Below are 18,198 nucleotides of genomic sequence, written 5' to 3' on the forward strand. Positions count from 1 at the left end.
TGTATATGTTTACACAGTCGGCGTAGTTCTAACACTAAAAAAGCTGTTAATACCTGAGAGGATGTAAAATTATTGAACTCTTAGAGCAGATTCACATAATAGAGTCAGTCATTCAAGCAGAATAATAGCCAGTGATTGATGGTGGTGATTCTGAGCCCATGCACCACACATTTTTGGGAAATGTTGTTTAGTAGCAACAAAACATGCACCCAAACACTGAGTCACCAGGGGCGGTCACACTATTGATAAGACGTATAACTTTACTCACGGTCCAATGCGCCTTCTTCTTCTACAACATCTAAGAAAGTTAACTAGTAATGCTGAAAACCTTGTGTCGACTAAACTTAGATAACAACAGACAAATAGATTAAATGTCTGATGTTGTGTCTATTTTTTTTCTCTGAAGGCGATATTAATAATACGCTGGAAAACTTTCACTGATTTCTGGTAGTGGCAACATTTTGAAATCGTGTTGTTTAAGGAGAATGACATTTGATTCTCAAGATCACCCACTCTTTTCGAAGAAGGAAGAACTATCATAAAGCTGACTTAGATTAAACACAAATTAAAAACAGAAGTTGAAATGCTTTCATTTTTTTAGTCAGAACTGCTATGCTGAACATCCATATTGACCCCACCTGTGGGCTGAAACTGATGGTGCTAGTGTTGACGTGCACTGGCTAATGAACTTTTCAGCATCTGTTTCTGAAGAGTTGGCCTCACCCTCCTCAGCATTTAGAGAGTCTTATTTTTTTTTAAATTAGCCATATGTTTTAGTCTGTAACAAACTAAAACACAAAAAGATGAGATCAGACCTTCTGTTGGGCTTGATGCTGTTAAATTCACAAATAACCATAATCATGGTTTGCTGGTTCGTACCAGTTTTTTCTCCACAAACTGATTAATGAATGTTTTGGTTTGGTTTTCAGAACATGAATGTTTAATTACGTAGATCTGAGAAACCACCGTCTAAATGTCTCCTATATCTCTTGGCAGCGAAATTGTTTTGTGCCAAATGTAAACCTCGAGATTACATGTTCCCTGGCTCTGGCTCAAGGACAGTAAACAGGATTCTGTAAACAGAAAATAGCTTCAAAGGTGCATTGCTCCTCTACAAGCTTATTAATTCAGTTGCAGTGTTCCATTATAAGATGCAGCTAATCATTAATCATGCCTGATTCAGGATAAGATGGATACTGAGCAGTCTTTCTGCAGTGAATGCCAAAAAAAAAAAAAAGTTTTCCCCCATTAAGAAAACACTAACCATGAGACCCTATTGTAGCCTCTCACATTCTATTTAGAAAAAAAAGTAGCTGCAAAGAAGAGCGTGTCTTGTGTTTTTGAATGTAACTTACTGATCAGTTTACAATTATTTGTTGTGTCATAAGGAAATTTAAAAAAATACAAAAACAGAAAGCTATACAAAGTTCAAATGCAATAAAATAATATGAGAGTTAAAAAAGATGTAAAAATTGTAAACTTAATGCTGCTGGTAAAAAACAAACAAACAAAAAAAAACTGGTGGATAATTTAATAAATAACATAATTAAGTTTAGGTTTTTGGACTGCCATGATTCATCTTGTCCGATAAAGCTACTTTGCTGCAAATGATTTGTAGAGCTTCCATTCATTACTGTTCACCAGTCACACCATTATTTCCTCCTCACCTTTTATTCACCCAGCTGCTTCATCACTGTAGCACAGCCAGCTGAACTTACTCATCACAGATAGAAAGGTTCAGGTCAATGTCACTGCACCCAGTACAGACCACCATGGTGACTAAAACCACATGCTTTCCCATACTGTTAGGAGTCTAAAACCCTTCACTTCTTGCTTGGTGTTTAAGTTGTGGGATGGTGACACATAGCTTGCATGTTTAGGGGCTTTCCCACACCGAACCACTGTTACTGCTTCAGTTATTTTTAGCTTTAAAATGACAGGTGCGTGAATATTTCAGTAAAAAAAAAAATATTTTTTTTTTTGTCCTTTTTAGTTTAGTCAACAGAAACTCTGGGCATTTTCTCTTAGTCATAGAAGATCATTAACATTTTAATCCATCGCTCATTTTCTTCCACTTACCCAATTCAAGGTCAGTAGAGGGTCACAAGTACAGCATGACATCTCAATCCTATCCCAGCTGTAATAGGGGAAAAAAGTGAGATTCATCTGCTACAGGGCTAACACAGACAATTATTTTTCGCTCATATTCACACCTGCAAACTCACAAGTGTGTGCCACAATTATAGACTGTGTTGTGAGCTTTCACGTGGCTAGCAATGATAGCATTCCAAAAATTTTTTAAGCATGATATTAGCACAATTTTTTCTGAAAACTAGACTTTTATATGTGAGGAATACTGTCACCAGATCATAGTAAATATGTAGAGTTATGATCAGATGTTTACATCCACTCATCATGAGCATGAATGTCATGGGATTTTGGGGCTTTTAATGATTTCTTTGAACTGTTCTTTTTCCAGGGTGGAATTATTGTACAGCAAACATCTTTAATGACTTTAAAAAAAAAACGGGAATTGGGTGCAGAAGTTTGAATTTATTTTGGATTTTCTGCTAATCCACACAGAGTCAAAAGTATACATTCAGACTTGAATATATACACCCCCACTAATATTTGTCTCTTAGCAAGTTACACTTTGACCAGATGCTTTTGGTAGCCATCAACAAGCTTCTGGCATAATTCATTGTGGCCAGATAACTCAGTCTTTATCTCGCCTGACCATAAAACTTTTCTCCAGAATACATTTGGCTTGTCCATGTGTACAACTGCAAATTTGAGTCAAACGTGAAGGTTCTGATTTTGGAGCAGGGGCTTCTTTCTTGGTTTGCTCCCTCTCAGTCTGTGGCAATGTAGAGCTGACTTCACTGTGGACAGTGATGCTGGTGTTAAGCAGTTTCCAGTTCATGGCAAGCTTGAGCCTTGGTGGTTCCTGGGTTTTTCCTGAACATCCTAACCAATTTCCTCTCACTTGAGGGTGACAGTTTGGGTCCTCTTCCAGACCTTGGCAAACTGATGACACATCCAAATAACTTGTACTTACATACAATTGATGATCTTGGAATCTCCAGTAGTTTAGAAATGGCTCCAAGTGACCTTTCCAACTTGTCTAAATCTCCAATTCTCCTTCTTAGATCTTCACTGAGTTCCTTGGACTTTCCCATTGTTCTGAGTATTGGTCAATCCGATGAGTGCTATCAAACAAATCCTTTCAATGCTGGTAAAGAGAACCTACCAGCTGTGGTCAATCATGACAACAACTGGTAGTCATGATTGACTACATGTCATAAGCATAGCTAAACATAGTCAAGGTAAAAGACATAGTAGAACCATCAGCACTTTGATAGAATTGATAATTTGATGGAAACGTGATCAGACTACTTATGATGTCAAAGGTAGTTCATTTAACTTGCTTTTCACATATGTGAAATGTATTTTTGTCTGTCAATCATTCACATAAAATCTGAATGTGTGTGTGTGTGCATGTGCGTGCGTGCGTGCAAGGATTTGGTAAGAACAAAGGCTTCATAGAACATCTGTGCCTTTTAGAGATTAGTCTCAATTTTTATGTTACATCGTTGGCTTGGCACAAAAGAGCCGATTATAAAGGATCTCTCTTTGTGGTGCTAAATGTCTGATGTTGTTTAGGGGGTTGGGGAAGAGTGAGGATGATATAGTGTTAATAGAAAACAGAACATGAAGTACTTGTGAAGAGAAGATAAACCCCGTCTCCATAAAAAATACCATATTACAAAAATTCTGCTCCACTTGATACAGTAAATACTTGACATTCTGCGTTAAGTTGAATAAACTTAATGTCAGCTATCTAAAATCTGTTACTTGTTACTCTGCTTGATCAACAAGTGAAAGTGCTGCCAAGGAGAAGTGAAAGATCTTTTGGAAAGAGAACAGGGGTTCCCTCCAATTTTTCAACATGTTCAGACTTTGTTCCAACTAATTATTCACTGGTTATACCTGCTTATCCTTCAGATGATAGCAGAAGCCTAGAGCCAGTACAGGCTGACACTGGCCAAGAGGGAGGATACAGTGTGGACAACACACATTCACATTAACCTGTGAAGAGTGAAAAACTTCCATTAAGTCCTCCAGCTAAAACATTATACAGCTCTCTAAACTCCACACAAGAAACAATTGTTGGTAGGCTGACAGAAATACTAACAGCTGAAAATGTCTAAAAAAAAAATTCATTTAAAATAAAGGAAGAAGCATTTTCTTGCTTAAGAGGAAGTACATTCTCTCTATTTTTACTTGAAGCCCAGTTTAAAAGTCACGCTGCCGTCAGCAGTTTTTAATGAGTGGCTATTTCCGTTTCTTATACACTACCTCACACACACACATACACAAAGATATGACACATTCATGTTTTCTCACTAGTGCTCTCTACTGTAGGAATATATAGTAGAATACTCCACCTAGTGGAAAACACAATCCCCTCTCACTGCATACTATTAATGTTCACTTGTTCATTCTTATTTTCAATTACATACAAATCACAATTACAAGCTAAGACGACAAACACACTCTCCTTTAACGTATGCACTCAATAACTGGTCGGCTCACACTATATTTTTGCGAGCTCTGATAGGGAAAATTCACTCCTGTGCTGTTTCCTGTTTACATTCTGCCACATACCCAGTGTTAATAAAGTGCAAAAAGTCTAACAGCTACACTATAGCTAAAATTTCCTTCAAATCACAGCATGTGGTGATAAAAGGATCACTAAAACTGAGGTCAGTCAGTAGCTAAGGTCCTCCCTCCATGCGTCATATACTTTGTTACTGTTTTTGATGATCACAGGAAGCATCACTAAAGCTTTCATCGCTCTTTTGCATCACTTCCAGCGGAATAGCAGTCCCTGCAGGGTTGTACTTTGACATCAGCTTATCTTCTTATGAGCCGTCTTCTCCATCTAATCCACTGTTAGAGCCATTCATGTTGAAATTATGCGTCATCTCTTTTTTAAGCAGGTCTTCCAGCACTAAAGAAAAAAAAAACAAAGGAATATTTTTAAAGATGTATCTCCTCCAAAGAATTGATTCATTACAGATGGCCTAGTTTTTCCAAAATGCAAATTGGATATGATAAAGCAATTTAAAAGTCCAGAGCTGCGAGAAAAAGAAAAAAAATTGTCCCAAAAATGCATTTTTTTATATGATAATTTCATTTATTTAAGGAAAAGCATCTGTGTGAAAAAATAGAGTGATTAACCACATTTTTCTTTCCCAGGAGTGGCCAGTCTACCAAAAATTATTCTAAGAGCTCATCGCTGATTCGTCCAGGAGGTCACAAAAGGACCCAGAACAACATCTGAAGAACTGCAGGCCTCACTCGACTCAGTTCAAAGTTCATGTTCAACAATAAGAAAGAAACTGGGCAAATACAGCATCCATGGCAGAGCTCCAAGGAGAAAACCACTGATGACCAAAAAGAACACAAAGGCTCGTCTCACATTTTCCAAAAAAAAACATTTTGATAATCCCCAAGACTTTTGGACTGACAAGACAAAAGTTAAACTTTTTGGAAGGTTTGAGTCCCGTTACATCTGACATTAAACTAACACAGCATTTCACAACAAAAAAAAATCATACCAACAGTAAAACATGGTGGTGGTAGTGTGAAGGTCTGGGGCTGCTTTGCTGCTTCATGACAAGGAAAACCTGCTGTAATTGATGGACCCATGAATTCTGCTCTATCAGAAAATCCTGAAGGAGAATGTGCCGCCATCAGTTTGTGATGCCTGAAGCTCAAACACACTTGGGTTATGCAGCAGGACACTGACCCGAAACACCCCAACAAGTCCACCTCTGAATGGCTCAAAAAAAGAAAAAATAAAGGTTTCGAGCAGCCGAATCAAAGTCCAGACTTAAATCTGATTGATATGCTTTCGCTTGACCTTAAACAGGAGAAAACCTTTCAATGAAATAAAACAATTCTGCAAAGAAGATCTGAAAGAGTCATTGCCAGTTATCACAAATGCTTGACTGAAGTTCTTGCTGCCAAGGGTGGCACAACCAGTTATTAGGGGACATTTAGTTTTTCACACAGGGCCAGGTAGGTTTGGATAGCAGTTTTGCTTTAATAAATGAAATCATCATTTAAAAACTGCATTTTGTATTTACGCTCATTACCTTTGTCTAATATTAAAATTTGTTTGATGATACAAAACATTTAAGTGTGACAAATGTGCAAAAAACTAAGCAATCAGGATGAGGCAAATACTTTTTCACAGGACTGTAGTGCATCACTTTTATTTATGATGGGTGAAGTGCACTCTATGATTCACAACTGATTTAAACAAATATCATCTTAAACTTGATATGACAATCTCAGTTTATGTTCATAAATCTTGTTCAGATAGCTCTCCTTGCATTACTTACACTTGAGTACAGCCCTGTTGACAAGAGTATAGCCTCGGTCCGGGTTCTTGCTCAGGTCAATGTAGTAGAAGTACTTCAGTTCCTGGGGGTACTGAGAGTGGGACAGGCTATGAAGTAGAGGAATCAACCTATTGGACATGGGGCCCTCTGATAGCACCTGTTGCATCATATAACTACACCAACTATCCTGAACAAAGTTAGGTGTGATAAGCAGAACCCATAAGTGGCTGTCCTTTACAGCCTGGCAAAACTCTGTAGACATGGCACCTCCTGGACAGGTGTCCCTCTGCCACAGAAAACACCTGAGGCTGTGGGGCGTAGCCTCAAGGAACGAGACCAGGCGTGTGGCCTCTTCAATGTCACTCTGGGCATTGCTGTGACACACAAATATGTCATAGTTTCTTTTCCATCTCGACTCAGAAGCGAGAGCAGCCGGCAGACACTGCGGTTTAGAAGGGGTTCCCCCTGGTGATGATGACAATGAACTGCTGGCAGAAGTCACTGAATTTTTGGTTACTTCTTGGTTATGTTCCTTTGATAAAGTTGCTCTTGATTTGAAGAGTTTTTGGAGCCAGCCTAAAGGAAATGAAAAAGCCACATCTATTTCAAAATGTACAAGTTCTTGACAACTTGTGAAAAAAAAAGTGCAAGGAACATCAGATATGTTTGTTCCACATGCACAAGCGAACACTCAAAATGATTCGGATAAGATTTACAGTGAAAGAAACTTACCTTGCATGTTGCCGAGGTCATCATGTTTCTTCAAATCGCGTCCCATGTACTTGCGGTAAAGAGGTGTTTCATATTATTACAATACCCTGAATTCAAATGGTGGAAACATCTGAAAATCAGATTTCTCTACTCTTTAAAAAATTGCTCCAGAGACTGCAGCCGAGCAAAGAACTGTTACAACAGCAGCAAACAGAGTGTCACTGACATCACCATCAAAAAGGAGGAAGTTACTGACTGCTGAAAGGAACTTAACAGGCAGTCAGGTTTCAAATGCAAAGTCTCTCAAAATTTCATACTTCACTAAACAGATACTTAGCCCCTTGTCCAAACAAGTGGGGCTATTTAGGACAAATAACTTCTTGTAACAATGATATTGACGAGGATAATCTCAGTGTTGTTGTATGAAAACGTAATAAGAACAAGGAGCCACTGTAATCCTCAGCTGCTAATTTAAACCTCCTGGCCTGAAAGCTTAATGTCAACTCTTCTGACTGTAAGGTGGTAATACAACCAGCAGGGTACTCTCAAATTATTGCATTTGTTTATTTTACATGCATGTATAAAGGCATTTATATACAAACGGGTTTACAGACCTTTATTAATTTATGTTGTAAACCGACATTTGTCATGAAATAGTTTTGCTTTTTTAAACAAAAATAAAATGTTGATGTGGTGTAATGTAGGAGAAAATGAAGGGTAACTGTATTACTAGCATCCTTGTGAAGGAACTTAATGAAACGGCTGTCATATATTTAAATAAGAGGAAGTTTGGGGTTAAAAGAAGACAACCCCCCCCCCCGGTAAAATTACAGGAAATGCAAATTTGTGTGCCGCAGTTCTCTAAAAATGAAGACATGGTGTGTAAATCTTACCTCTACAGTTTGTGGGGAGTTTAACCCACATGGCACAGCTGCAGTGTCATCAGTAAGTTAACCGCAACGAGCCGTGATGTACTGACAGAAACGATCAGGCACAGAAGGAAAACGATGCCGTGTACTTTTCTACCCTTCGGAGACATGAGCTGTCAAAGACCTGCAGACTTAATCATTTTTTTACATGTTGGACCTCTTCAGGTTGAGTCTCCGTCAAAGCTGTCAATCAGAATATTTTCAGTTCACAGTTGATAAAAGTCTGGTTCATCTTTATTTCTGTCATGCCACATTTTGTAATTCTTTAAGGATATTTGTGTGGGTGAGTTGTCTTAAGGCCTAAAACATGAACTCTCTAATCATTAAAATTTAATAATAATAATAATAGTTTCATTTGTAGAGCCCTTTTCAAAAAACAGAGTTACAAAGTGCTTCACAGTTTGAAAAAGCCAAACATTAAAGATAAGCATACCGACAGGTAATCATCCGTATGGTCTCCTCCACGCACGCAAACATTTGTAAGCTCCGGCCCAAAATAACTGGGGGAAAAGGTTAAGAGAAAGCTAACCAATAAAAATTTGTTTACAGCGGTTTTCTGCTAACAACAGAATTACAGCCTATAAAAACTAAACTAAATGTTATCATAGAGCAGGGGGTAAAGTAAGGTAACTCATCATTACACATGGATAGAGGTTTCAGAGTTTAGATTTGATCTGGTTATTTTTTGTTAGGAGCTCCGTGTGACGGGAATTTGAGGATGAAGTTTTATTTTCTGTCTCCAGCAGCACCATTCACTCTCCCAGGACATTAGTATTACTATCAAACTATACAATTATTACCCTAGAACACTGATGTCTGTGATTTTCAACCACATGAAAGTGATAGTTGGTGAAACTGCACCTTTAGTGTTTTAAGGTTAAATTTCACTTTAAGTGGCAGCTCATGTTAAATACTCTGCGCAGGGGAATTTTTGGTGGTTAATTTAACCGACCTGTTGGTGGAGCACATTTCCAGTTGTATTTTCATTTTTACTTTTTTTTTAATGATCACGTGGAATAAAAATAGCGATGATGGTGCTGTACTGAAGTTGCTCTGTACACTTGCTTAAACAATATTAAAAATCATTTCGGTTTGCCGCTCCATCTTCATGGAATAAATTACAAACTGAGCTGAATCTGAAGGAGTTGGTCTCAATAAATGTTTTTAAGACCATTTTAAAAGATGTTGAGCTACAGATGTCTGGTTTTAAGTGTTTAAACTGACGGGATATTTTTGGTTAAATACAGAAGTGTTTTCTTTTTCAAGAATGATTTTTAATTCATTCCACGTTAACTGTTGTTGTATATATCTGGTTTTATGAGAATTTGGGTACTGCTGCCAATCTTGGCCAGAACTCACTTGCAAATTTTGCTAGTAAAATAAGGGTTAAATAAAAATAAATTAATAAAAAAGTACAACTAAATTTACTTTTCCTTACAAATGTGGTATCATTTAAGGGGAAACAAACAGGCTTTCCAAAGGTGTCAGAGTTACTGCCAAGAATCATTGTTACAACAAAGAAATAACTGACCAAACACAAATTTCCTTACATCCTTACAGCCCCACCTGTTGAACTCTGGTGGGGCTGTATAGCTGCACTGCCCTCCCTCCATCAATCCTTGCACTCACTCATGCTGCTGTTATTGCACAATCATTACTGCTGTGGCACCAAATGTCACTACCTCTACTACATCTCAAACTGTATATTGTTTAGTCAATTATTTATTCAATTATTTATATTGCATGTGTATGGATGTGAGTACATATGTGTGAGTGTTTGTGTATATATGTGTATATTTTTCTTTAATATTATTGTTACTTTCTATTTATATTTATTTTTATTTAAGGGCAACACTGGGACCTGAGGACAGACATTTCGTTCCACAGCATGTAAATGTGATGCGAATGACAATAAAGAATCCTTGAATCCTTTTTGTGCCAAGTTTATCTTGTTCTTTTGGTTGCTCCCTTTAGGGGGCGCCATTGAAGCTCATCTGCCTCCATCTCACCCTATCCCAACCATCCTCCTCTGTCACACCAACCCTCCGCATGTCCTTCTCTACATCCATTAACCTCCTCTGTGGTCTCCATCTTTTGTCCTCCTGCCTGCCAGCTCTATCTTCAACATCCTTTGTCCAGTGTCTCCACTATCCGTCCTCTCAGCCTCGCCTCTCTAACTTTGTCTCCAAGCTGCTCAACCTGAGCTGTCCCTCTGATACACTCATTTCTAATCTTGTCCATTCTGGTCACTCCCAATGAAAATCTTAACACCTTCATCTCTGCCACCTCCAGCTCAGCCTCATGTCTTTTTGTCTTGCTGTTTCTCCCACAAATCACCACTGAAACTCGTCTCCACCCGCTCCACCGTTCCTGCACTCTCTTCTGCACCTCTCTTGCGCACTCACTGTTGCTTTGGATAGTTTACACCAGGTATTTAAACTCATCCACTTTCACTACCTCTGCTCCTTGCAGCTTCACTGCTCCACCTGTCTCCCTCTCATTCACACACATGTATTGTGTCTCGGTTCTTCTGCCTTTCTTTCCTCTTCTCTCTAGAGCGCATATCCAAAACACAAAAAATATGAACATATGAAACACTGTCGTTCCCACGATAAGCACGTCACTCAAATAAAAAACTGCGCAAGCGCAGAATTTGGTTTTAAATAAAATAACGGAAGTAAACGTCACTTCCTGATCGTGCCTCTGACGTGTCTAAAACAGTTTTTCACCGGTGGTGGGTGACGCTCGTGGGGGAATTTATTATCATTTGATATTATCCGGTAAGATTTTATCTTTGGAATAGCGAGGTAGCGGCATTTAAAGCAAAGCTCTTTTTATTACAGGACTCCCTCTGACTTCCATCTTCATATTTTGTGTCTGTGTTCGTTTTAATCCAGGTACGTGGGGACAAGATGCTAGATTTCTTCACCATCTTCAGCAAAGGGGGGATAGTGTTGTGGTGTTTTCAGGGAGCCGGTGTCACTGAATCCTTCGCGGGGCCGGTCAACGCTCTGATCCGCTCCGTGATCCTTCAGGTGAGCCACGAAGATAGCTGCTTGTGATGGCTGTGTTTATCAAGCTGTGTGTAATACCAAGGCAGCTAATGCTAGCGCTAACAGTTAGCAAACATTAGCTGTATGGGTTTTTCCGAAACCTGTGGTGGGGGTGTATAGTTTTTTTGTTTTTGTTTTTTTTTCGTAAAATTAAACCCACACGTGGTAATGATCCACGCCTATTTTTTTCACACCTTGGCTCATGTGATGCACAGGAGCCAACGAGCACCTCCAAAAGGGATAACCCCCAGTAGGGTTTAAATACCTACGATTCTCCACCTTTTGGTTTTACACCTGAAGAAACCTTTTGGATGAGAGTTGAAACGTCTCCAAAAAACTTAAAGAAGTCCAGTTGCCTTTAATTTTTTTTTTCCCCAAGCTCTCGAGACTATTACCGTTTACATGCTATCGATGCTTTTGTTTTTTTTAATTTTTACAGGAGCGAAGTGGGAACAATTCGTTTACTCATGAGGCCCTGAGTCTTAAATACAAGCTCGACAATGAGTTTGAGTTGATTTTTGTGGTAAGTCTTTCATATAAGCATTGAATAAATGAGAATCAAGCATATTGTTTGAATCAAATTTTTTTTTTTTACGTGTTTATGATCATTATTTTCTTGTTTACTGTGTGTATGTCCAGGTGGGTTTTCAAAAGATCCTGACGCTGACATATGTGGACAAGTTTATAGATGACGTTCAGCTTCACTTTAGGGATCGTTATAAGAATGAGCTGGAGCAGAAGGGAGCTTTAAAGCTTCTCAACAACAGCTTTGAATTTGAGGATGACTTCAAGAGACTTCTGAGGTAAAGAAACAGTATTTTCTGCCTAGAACTGCAGCGAGGAATGAAAATGTGTATTTGCTTTTATGTGCAAATTATGTCTAAGACCCATTGTCTTTTGCATATCTGAAGTTGGGTCACAATGGCAGCAGACTAAACAGGGTATTCCACTTTCCAGTTCCTCTTGGGGAATCCCAAGGTGTTCCCAGGCCAGCCAAGATGTAAAATCTCTCCAGAGGGTTCTTGATCTTTCTTAGGGTCTCATCCCATGCCTGTAAAGATGCCCAGAAGGCATCTTAACCAGATGTCCAAATCACCTCAGCTGGTTGCTTTCGGCACTCAGGAGCAGTGGCTCTACCCCGAGATCCCTCCAGATCTCTGAGCTCCTCACTCTATCTCTAAGATTGAGCCCAGCCACCTTACAAAGGAAAATCTGCTTGTATTTGTGGCCTTACTCTCTCAGTCATTACCCAGATTTCATGACCATAAGTGAGGCTTGGGATGTGGATGGACTGGTAAATCAAAAGCTTTGTCTTTCCGCTTGGCTCTGTCTTCACCACGACAGGCCAGTATTACTACTGACCCAACTCACGCTCCACATTCCCATCACTTGTAAATAAGATCCCAAGATACTTGAACTCCCTTGCTTTATATCATAAAGCAAATTAAGATTTTATTTTAGTAGTAATTGAAATCAGATCTACCTTGATTATGGTCAGAATGTGTTTTTCAGTATTTTATGTTTCACATAAGAAATATCACCAGTAAAGCTGTGAGATTTAAACTTTTTTTTTTTTTTTTTTTTTACCTAGTAAAAGTGAAAGATGCCTCACTAATCAAGTTTCTTTTTGTCCTGCTTGTGTTGATGTATATTGATTTACCAAAAGAGAGGCGGAGGAGAGCTGTAAAGTTCGAAGCCCCCCCATCATGCGGTCCTTTAAGGAGTCTGAGAAATCCCAAAAAACTGTGAAGTCAATGATTGAGACAAAGGGTGGGGACAAAGGCAAGGAACAGGGTGGCAAGAAGAATAAAAATGCCAAAAAGGAGGGTAAGTGCTGTCCATGGATAATAAAAAGCTAATTCTAAATGGGTAAGTGTAACATGATTTCAAACTCAGTTGACTCTAATCCTCTCAAGCTCCTGCAGCTGAGCCTGCCAAAGGGGATCAAGGCAAGACCTCATCCTCTGGCCAGAAGATGGTGGAGAATGGTAACCAGAACTTGAGTGCCGAGGAGATTATGCGAAAGAACAGGGAGGAATTCTTCCGCAAGCGCATGGCAGGACCTTCTGAAAAATCCAGGTAAAGCAGCTGATATTTATATTTTTAAACTGTTCTTAGGCGACACACCAGAAAGAGCAGTGTGTGTTTAAGAGGTACTGTGGTGATGTTATATCATTCATATAAAAGAAATACTTTAATTATACTGTCTTAAAGCCCAAGTGGATCATTATTTTATCATTATTATCATTAATATTATTATCATTTATTTTGTTTTTATTTTTCAAAACTTACATCAAGTACCACTTGGGCATGCCTCTCTTTGTTAGCGTCAGAACCATGGTTTTAGTAGTGTATTTTAATTCTAATAAAAATTATCAATGTACACTGATGATTATACTTGACTTTTTTTCTTCCCTCTTTGTGTGTAAAGCATGTTCAGATGCTTGTTTTTAATGGTATGATTCTGATCTCGTTCTCACAGTAAGTCTCCAAAGCCTCAGAAGCCAAAGGGGAAACAAAATCGCATTTGGAACATGGGAGGCAACAGCACCAAGGAGCTGGACTACAGCGACAAGAATGGAAATGGTTCTCCAAATGGTGGTGAACAGAACCCGGAAGCACAATTTGACCCGGTATGTACTCCTTTCTAGTCCACCCCATAAGGCAAGGGTGTCAAACGTAAGGCCCGGGGGCCGGAAAATCGGCCTGGCGGAGCCTCCAGTCTGACCCACTGAACGGCTTTGGAAAATGTAAACGGGGGCACAGATTATAGACTTAAATGTTCTTTCCTAGGTTTTCCAGCTATACAGACCTCCCCTTTTGCCAGTCATACTACACCAAAGTAATTAAGTAATAGATAAACAATAACACAGAAAAGTTACTGTTTTTTTTTTTTGTTGTTGTTTTTTTTCCTCCATCTACTATCGACCACGAAGTATGAGATTGACGTCCCCGCCCTAACAAATCTCTAGGAATAGGCATCTGCAGTTACATTAATAATGTTAAAATATAAGGTGTGATGCCACATACTCAGCACCTTGTTTGCGTTTCAGGAAATGCAGCCAACCTCCATGAAGGGAGATTTGCTGTCTGTGGAGTATGAGTCCAGTGATGAAGAGGAGATGGAGGAAGAAGATGAGGAAGTGGTTGTCAGAGAAACAAGCAAGCCAAGGTACTAAATATTAGTTTTATAGTATAAGGTATGATGTTTTCAGTGTACACTTTATTTATTTATTTATTTATTTATTTATTTATTTCCAGCACCAAAAAGGGTAGAGGTTTGTTTGGGATGCTGAAGGGCCTGGTGGGCTCCAAGAGCCTGACCCGGGATGATATGGAGCCAGTGCTGGAGAAGATGAGGGACCACCTCATCAGTATGACATCATCTACTATCTTTATGCTGAAGAATGTGGGTTGAGGGGGGTGGGGGAGTATTGTCTGGTATTGATTGTTCTCCTTCTGCTCCTATAGCAAAGAATGTAGCAGCCGACATTGCCTCCCAGCTGTGTGACTCTGTAGCCAAAAAACTGGAGGGCAAAGTCATGGGCACATTCACCAGTAAGTACTATTTCATATTTATATAATGTATCCACAATAAAGTATTGATCCCCACTCCCTTTCTAAAATATTATTTGTGTTAAGGATTATGTGTATATTCTCTCATCTTCTGAGAACACCAGTCTGCATGCTGGGAAGCTCATTATCCTAATGAGTTTGTGGTCTTAATTGAGAATTCTTTTTACAACAATTTCTTTTTTGTTTTGTTTTTTATTAATTCTGGTCCCATTTAAAGTTGTAGACAATTAGTCAGAGTATGATTTAGTTGTGACAAAAATAATCAGACTAAACTAATAACACCAATAGTTGTGATTTATTCTTTTTTTTCTTACTGACTAAGTACTCGGAATCATTGTTCTCATTGTCCGCTTGTGATTTTCATACACAAATTAAGCTTTTATTTTTTAAAGTATACTTTGATAATATTGGTAATGTTTAGGTATCGTTTATTAAGCTTTGGTGTCACACTTTGGTATGTCCAAAGGACATACCAGACCCAGAAATTCAGACATTTCTGGGTCTGTTGTAGATGTTCAGCTGTTCTGTGGTGGCTCTTTAAAGGGCATCTAAAGCAAAAAAAATAATAATCACTGTTATTGTATGATGAAATTCTAAATATATTGCATGCAGAATACCATGTTAGGGTTACAACATGTTTTGTGTGTGTAGCTGTGGCCTCAACAGTAAAGCAGGCCCTGCAAGACTCACTGGTGCAGATCCTGCAACCCAAGCGAAGGGTGGATATTCTGAGAGATGTCATGGAAGCACAAAGCCAACGAAGGCCCTTTGTCATCACATTTTGTGGCGTCAATGGGGTGGGAAAGTCTACCAACCTGGCAAAGGTAAGTTGATACGAGTGACATGTTTCTGCTATTTTGGGTTTGCTCATCCAGTTCAAACTCGGAGAGGATTTGGTAATTTTGGTAACTCACTGTTTGCCTGTTAAGGTAAACTTTTCTTTGTCTTGGTCTAGATCTCCTTCTGGCTGATAGAGAATGGTTTCACTGTGCTGATTGCAGCCTGTGACACATTTCGTGCTGGGGCTGTGGAGCAGCTCCGTACTCATCAGCGCCGCTTGAACTCTCTGCATCCCGCAGAGAAGCACGGTGGGCGTCCTGTAGTCCAGCTCTATGAGAAGGGTTACGGGAAGGATGCAGCTGGAATTGCTATGGAGGCCATTGCCTATGGTAAAAGATCTGCTTATTAACTGATTTGTAATAGGCATTGATTACACACAGTACAGAGTGTGCTGTACCTTAGTTGTAAAAGAAGAGATGTAGTACTTGTAATATTAGCATTGCACTCATTTTAACATCACATTTCCACTTTTGATCACAATAGCCCGCAACCAGGCCTTTGACGTGGTGCTGGTGGACACTGCTGGGCGTATGCAGGACAACGCGCCCCTAATGACAGCGCTGGCCAAGCTTATAGCAGTCAACATGCCCGACCTAGTGCTGTTTGTTGGGGAGGCTCTGGTGGGCAACGAGGCGGTTGACCAGCTGGTAAGATCACTGACAAAGCTCAAATTTAACTTTAACTTCTCCTTTTTGCATGTATAAGAGGTAATGGTTAGCTTCATTTTAACTTGCAGTAATGTTATGTCAAAAAAATAACTGCAGAATTCTAATGAAACATTTAGATCATGTTTATAGAGTCATGTGATCTGCTGCTAAAACACTGATTCAGTCATTAATGCTACCAAATGAGAAAATCCAGTTTGAATACATTTCTCTAGATGAAACTGTCCAGCAGAGGTCAGCATTGAGCTGCTGTTTTGTTAAACCACTGCCTCTAGACAGTTGTAAGCTGGAGCTTATACATATTAACTCTGTCCTCAGCAGTTTTTTACCTGAATGACTTGGCTTTCATTTCTCGTGTCCTTAGGTGAAGTTCAATCAGGCTCTGGCTGACCACTCCATGTCTGACAAGCCTCGTCTCATTGATGGAATTGTTCTCACCAAGTTTGACACCATTGATGATAAGGTATTTTGCTGTGAACACGTCCCTGTCTGAGCCATCTGTCTGTACAATTCAGAGAATATTTGATTGCACTTTTTAATTAGTTTGAAGCTGCTTTCTGGCTTGCGAATAATACATTACTGAATGTACTGTACTGAATACAATAATACAGTGGAAAGCTGATAGCACTCATTCGTCATCCTTCCTCCTTCACAGGTTGGTGCTGCCATCTCCATGACTTACATCACAGGCCAGCCCATTGTGTTTGTGGGCACCGGGCAGACCTACAATGACCTGCGCAGCCTCAACGCCCGAGCCGTGGTCAGTGCCCTGATGAAGGCTTAAGTGGCCGCATGTTCTTCTGGTTATTCATCATTGCAAGGAAGGCTTTGCCACACCGCCAACAAGATGCTCCAGCCCCGCTAAGCCCATGTTTCCATGCTGCTGTCCTGCGCCCTCTACTTTTTTGCATCAAATGAATGAACTAAATGTCACACACAGGATGTTATTCTTCCAGTAAAGGACAAGTGCGCACTTGAAAAGACAGAACGTGTCGAAGCCAGAGGAGCCTCCCTTTTCATTGTTTTTAAACTTTTGGGCCAAATTAGAAAGTACCTCAGATCAGCTTGATTTCTGAAACGGTGAAGTCTCATTCAAATGACAGATTAGATGACCGGACCCAAGCTGTGTCATCAGTTTACTGGTTTATGCAGTAAAGAGTTAATAACAACTTCCCTAACTGACATTTGTCAGTCTTTTTTTTTTGTTCTTTTTTTCCTTCTTCATGCAGATGAGGTCAGGCAGTCAGTGCTTGCTGGATGTGACATTTCAGCAGCTGCCTGTGCCTGAGGAAAGCTTAGTGACCACAGTGCCTGTCTGTCTCCTGTCTTCTCATTCAGCACACTAACTACATGGATACTTATCCACTAAGAATGCTATGGCTTTGCAGGTCAGAAAAAGCAGCGTCGTTAGTCTAGTTTGGGGGGGAGGGGTTATGACTGACAAAAGAGTGGGTGTGGATACCAGCACTTATCAGGTTAGTTTTTTTTCATGTCCAATAAGAAAACAAATTATGGAGTAGAAAGATCAACAGGTCGACAGGGCACTGCGTCAGTATTCCATGAACAGATTAACAGTAACGATAAACTGGTTTCTCCTAGAGCTCCTCACCTATACCTAACAGTTAACTCATTGTCGTTGCAACATGAAGAGTTTGATTCCCCAGTTTATAGCTGATGAAAAGCAGAAAGACATTTTTAAGTTGTTTTTAAGTTGTTTTTTTTCCCTTGCAGGGTTTCCATAGATGTCAGACTGCACTTTAAGTGGTCAATTAAAGTTCTGTGGCCCTTTAATTTATTTTCCCTTTTGATTTATTCTTCATTTGTAAGAGAAAAATCAAAGTTTAAAACATCTCTGGCCCCCTCCCTTTAAATTGTGGGAGTGCAATATGATAAATCAAGATCTATAAAGAAAATTTGAGATAATTTATGAGAATGTAAACATTTCTAAATAAAGCTGCTATATGCTACGATAGCCCGTAAGTGGCACTTGTTCTGTTTTATGTTGCAAAGG

The 18,198-nt window shown here is 39.4% G+C and overlaps 2 protein-coding genes across 2 annotated transcripts; one reads left to right on the forward strand and one right to left on the reverse strand.

The window, feature by feature from the left end:
- Nucleotides 1-4,317: 4,317 nt before the first annotated feature.
- On the reverse strand, nt 4,318-7,352 carry tirap (toll-interleukin 1 receptor (TIR) domain containing adaptor protein). Its single transcript, XM_030744102.1, has 3 exons — nt 7,146-7,352; nt 6,414-6,989; nt 4,318-5,014 (listed from the first exon to the last, which is right to left on the reverse strand). The coding sequence occupies exons 1-3, from the start codon at nt 7,189-7,191 to the stop codon at nt 4,926-4,928; spliced, it is 711 nt and encodes a 236-aa protein (XP_030599962.1). The 5' UTR covers nt 7,192-7,352; the 3' UTR covers nt 4,318-4,925.
- A 3,383-nt stretch (nt 7,353-10,735) lies between these two features.
- On the forward strand, nt 10,736-18,173 carry srpra (SRP receptor subunit alpha). The gene is made up of 15 exons (XM_030743710.1): nt 10,736-10,833; nt 10,951-11,088; nt 11,546-11,629; nt 11,746-11,909; nt 12,773-12,933; nt 13,023-13,185; nt 13,589-13,739; nt 14,160-14,278; nt 14,368-14,480; nt 14,578-14,664; nt 15,334-15,506; nt 15,638-15,851; nt 16,006-16,169; nt 16,552-16,650; nt 16,843-18,173. The coding sequence occupies exons 2-15, from the start codon at nt 10,966-10,968 to the stop codon at nt 16,969-16,971; spliced, it is 1,944 nt and encodes a 647-aa protein (XP_030599570.1). The 5' UTR covers nt 10,736-10,833; nt 10,951-10,965; the 3' UTR covers nt 16,972-18,173.
- Nucleotides 18,174-18,198: the final 25 nt, after the last annotated feature.

Source organism: Archocentrus centrarchus, chromosome 13, assembly GCF_007364275.1.
Source record: "Archocentrus centrarchus isolate MPI-CPG fArcCen1 chromosome 13, fArcCen1, whole genome shotgun sequence".
Taxonomy (NCBI): Eukaryota; Metazoa; Chordata; class Actinopteri; order Cichliformes; family Cichlidae; genus Archocentrus; species Archocentrus centrarchus.

What these genes read in the sequence shown, in the direction of transcription:
- srpra (XM_030743710.1), top strand. Translation starts at nt 10,966, where the DNA reads ATGCTAGATTTCTTCACCATCTTCAGCAAAGGGGGGATAGTGTTGTGG. An exon ending in AGTTTGAGTTGATTTTTGTG is followed by an intron (nt 11,630 to 11,745) that starts GTAAGTCTTTCA and finishes GTGTATGTCCAG; the next exon opens with GTGGGTTTTCAAAAGATCCT. An exon ending in ACGAGGCGGTTGACCAGCTG is followed by an intron (nt 16,170 to 16,551) that starts GTAAGATCACTG and finishes TCGTGTCCTTAG; the next exon opens with GTGAAGTTCAATCAGGCTCT.
- tirap (XM_030744102.1), bottom strand. Translation starts at nt 7,191, where the DNA reads ATGGGACGCGATTTGAAGAAACATGATGACCTCGGCAACATGCAAG. An exon ending in TGACCTCGGCAACATGCAAG is followed by an intron (nt 6,990 to 7,145) that starts GTAAGTTTCTTT and finishes CATTTCCTTTAG; the next exon opens with GCTGGCTCCAAAAACTCTTC. An exon ending in CAACAGGGCTGTACTCAAGT is followed by an intron (nt 5,015 to 6,413) that starts GTAAGTAATGCA and finishes TTTTTTCTTTAG; the next exon opens with TGCTGGAAGACCTGCTTAAA.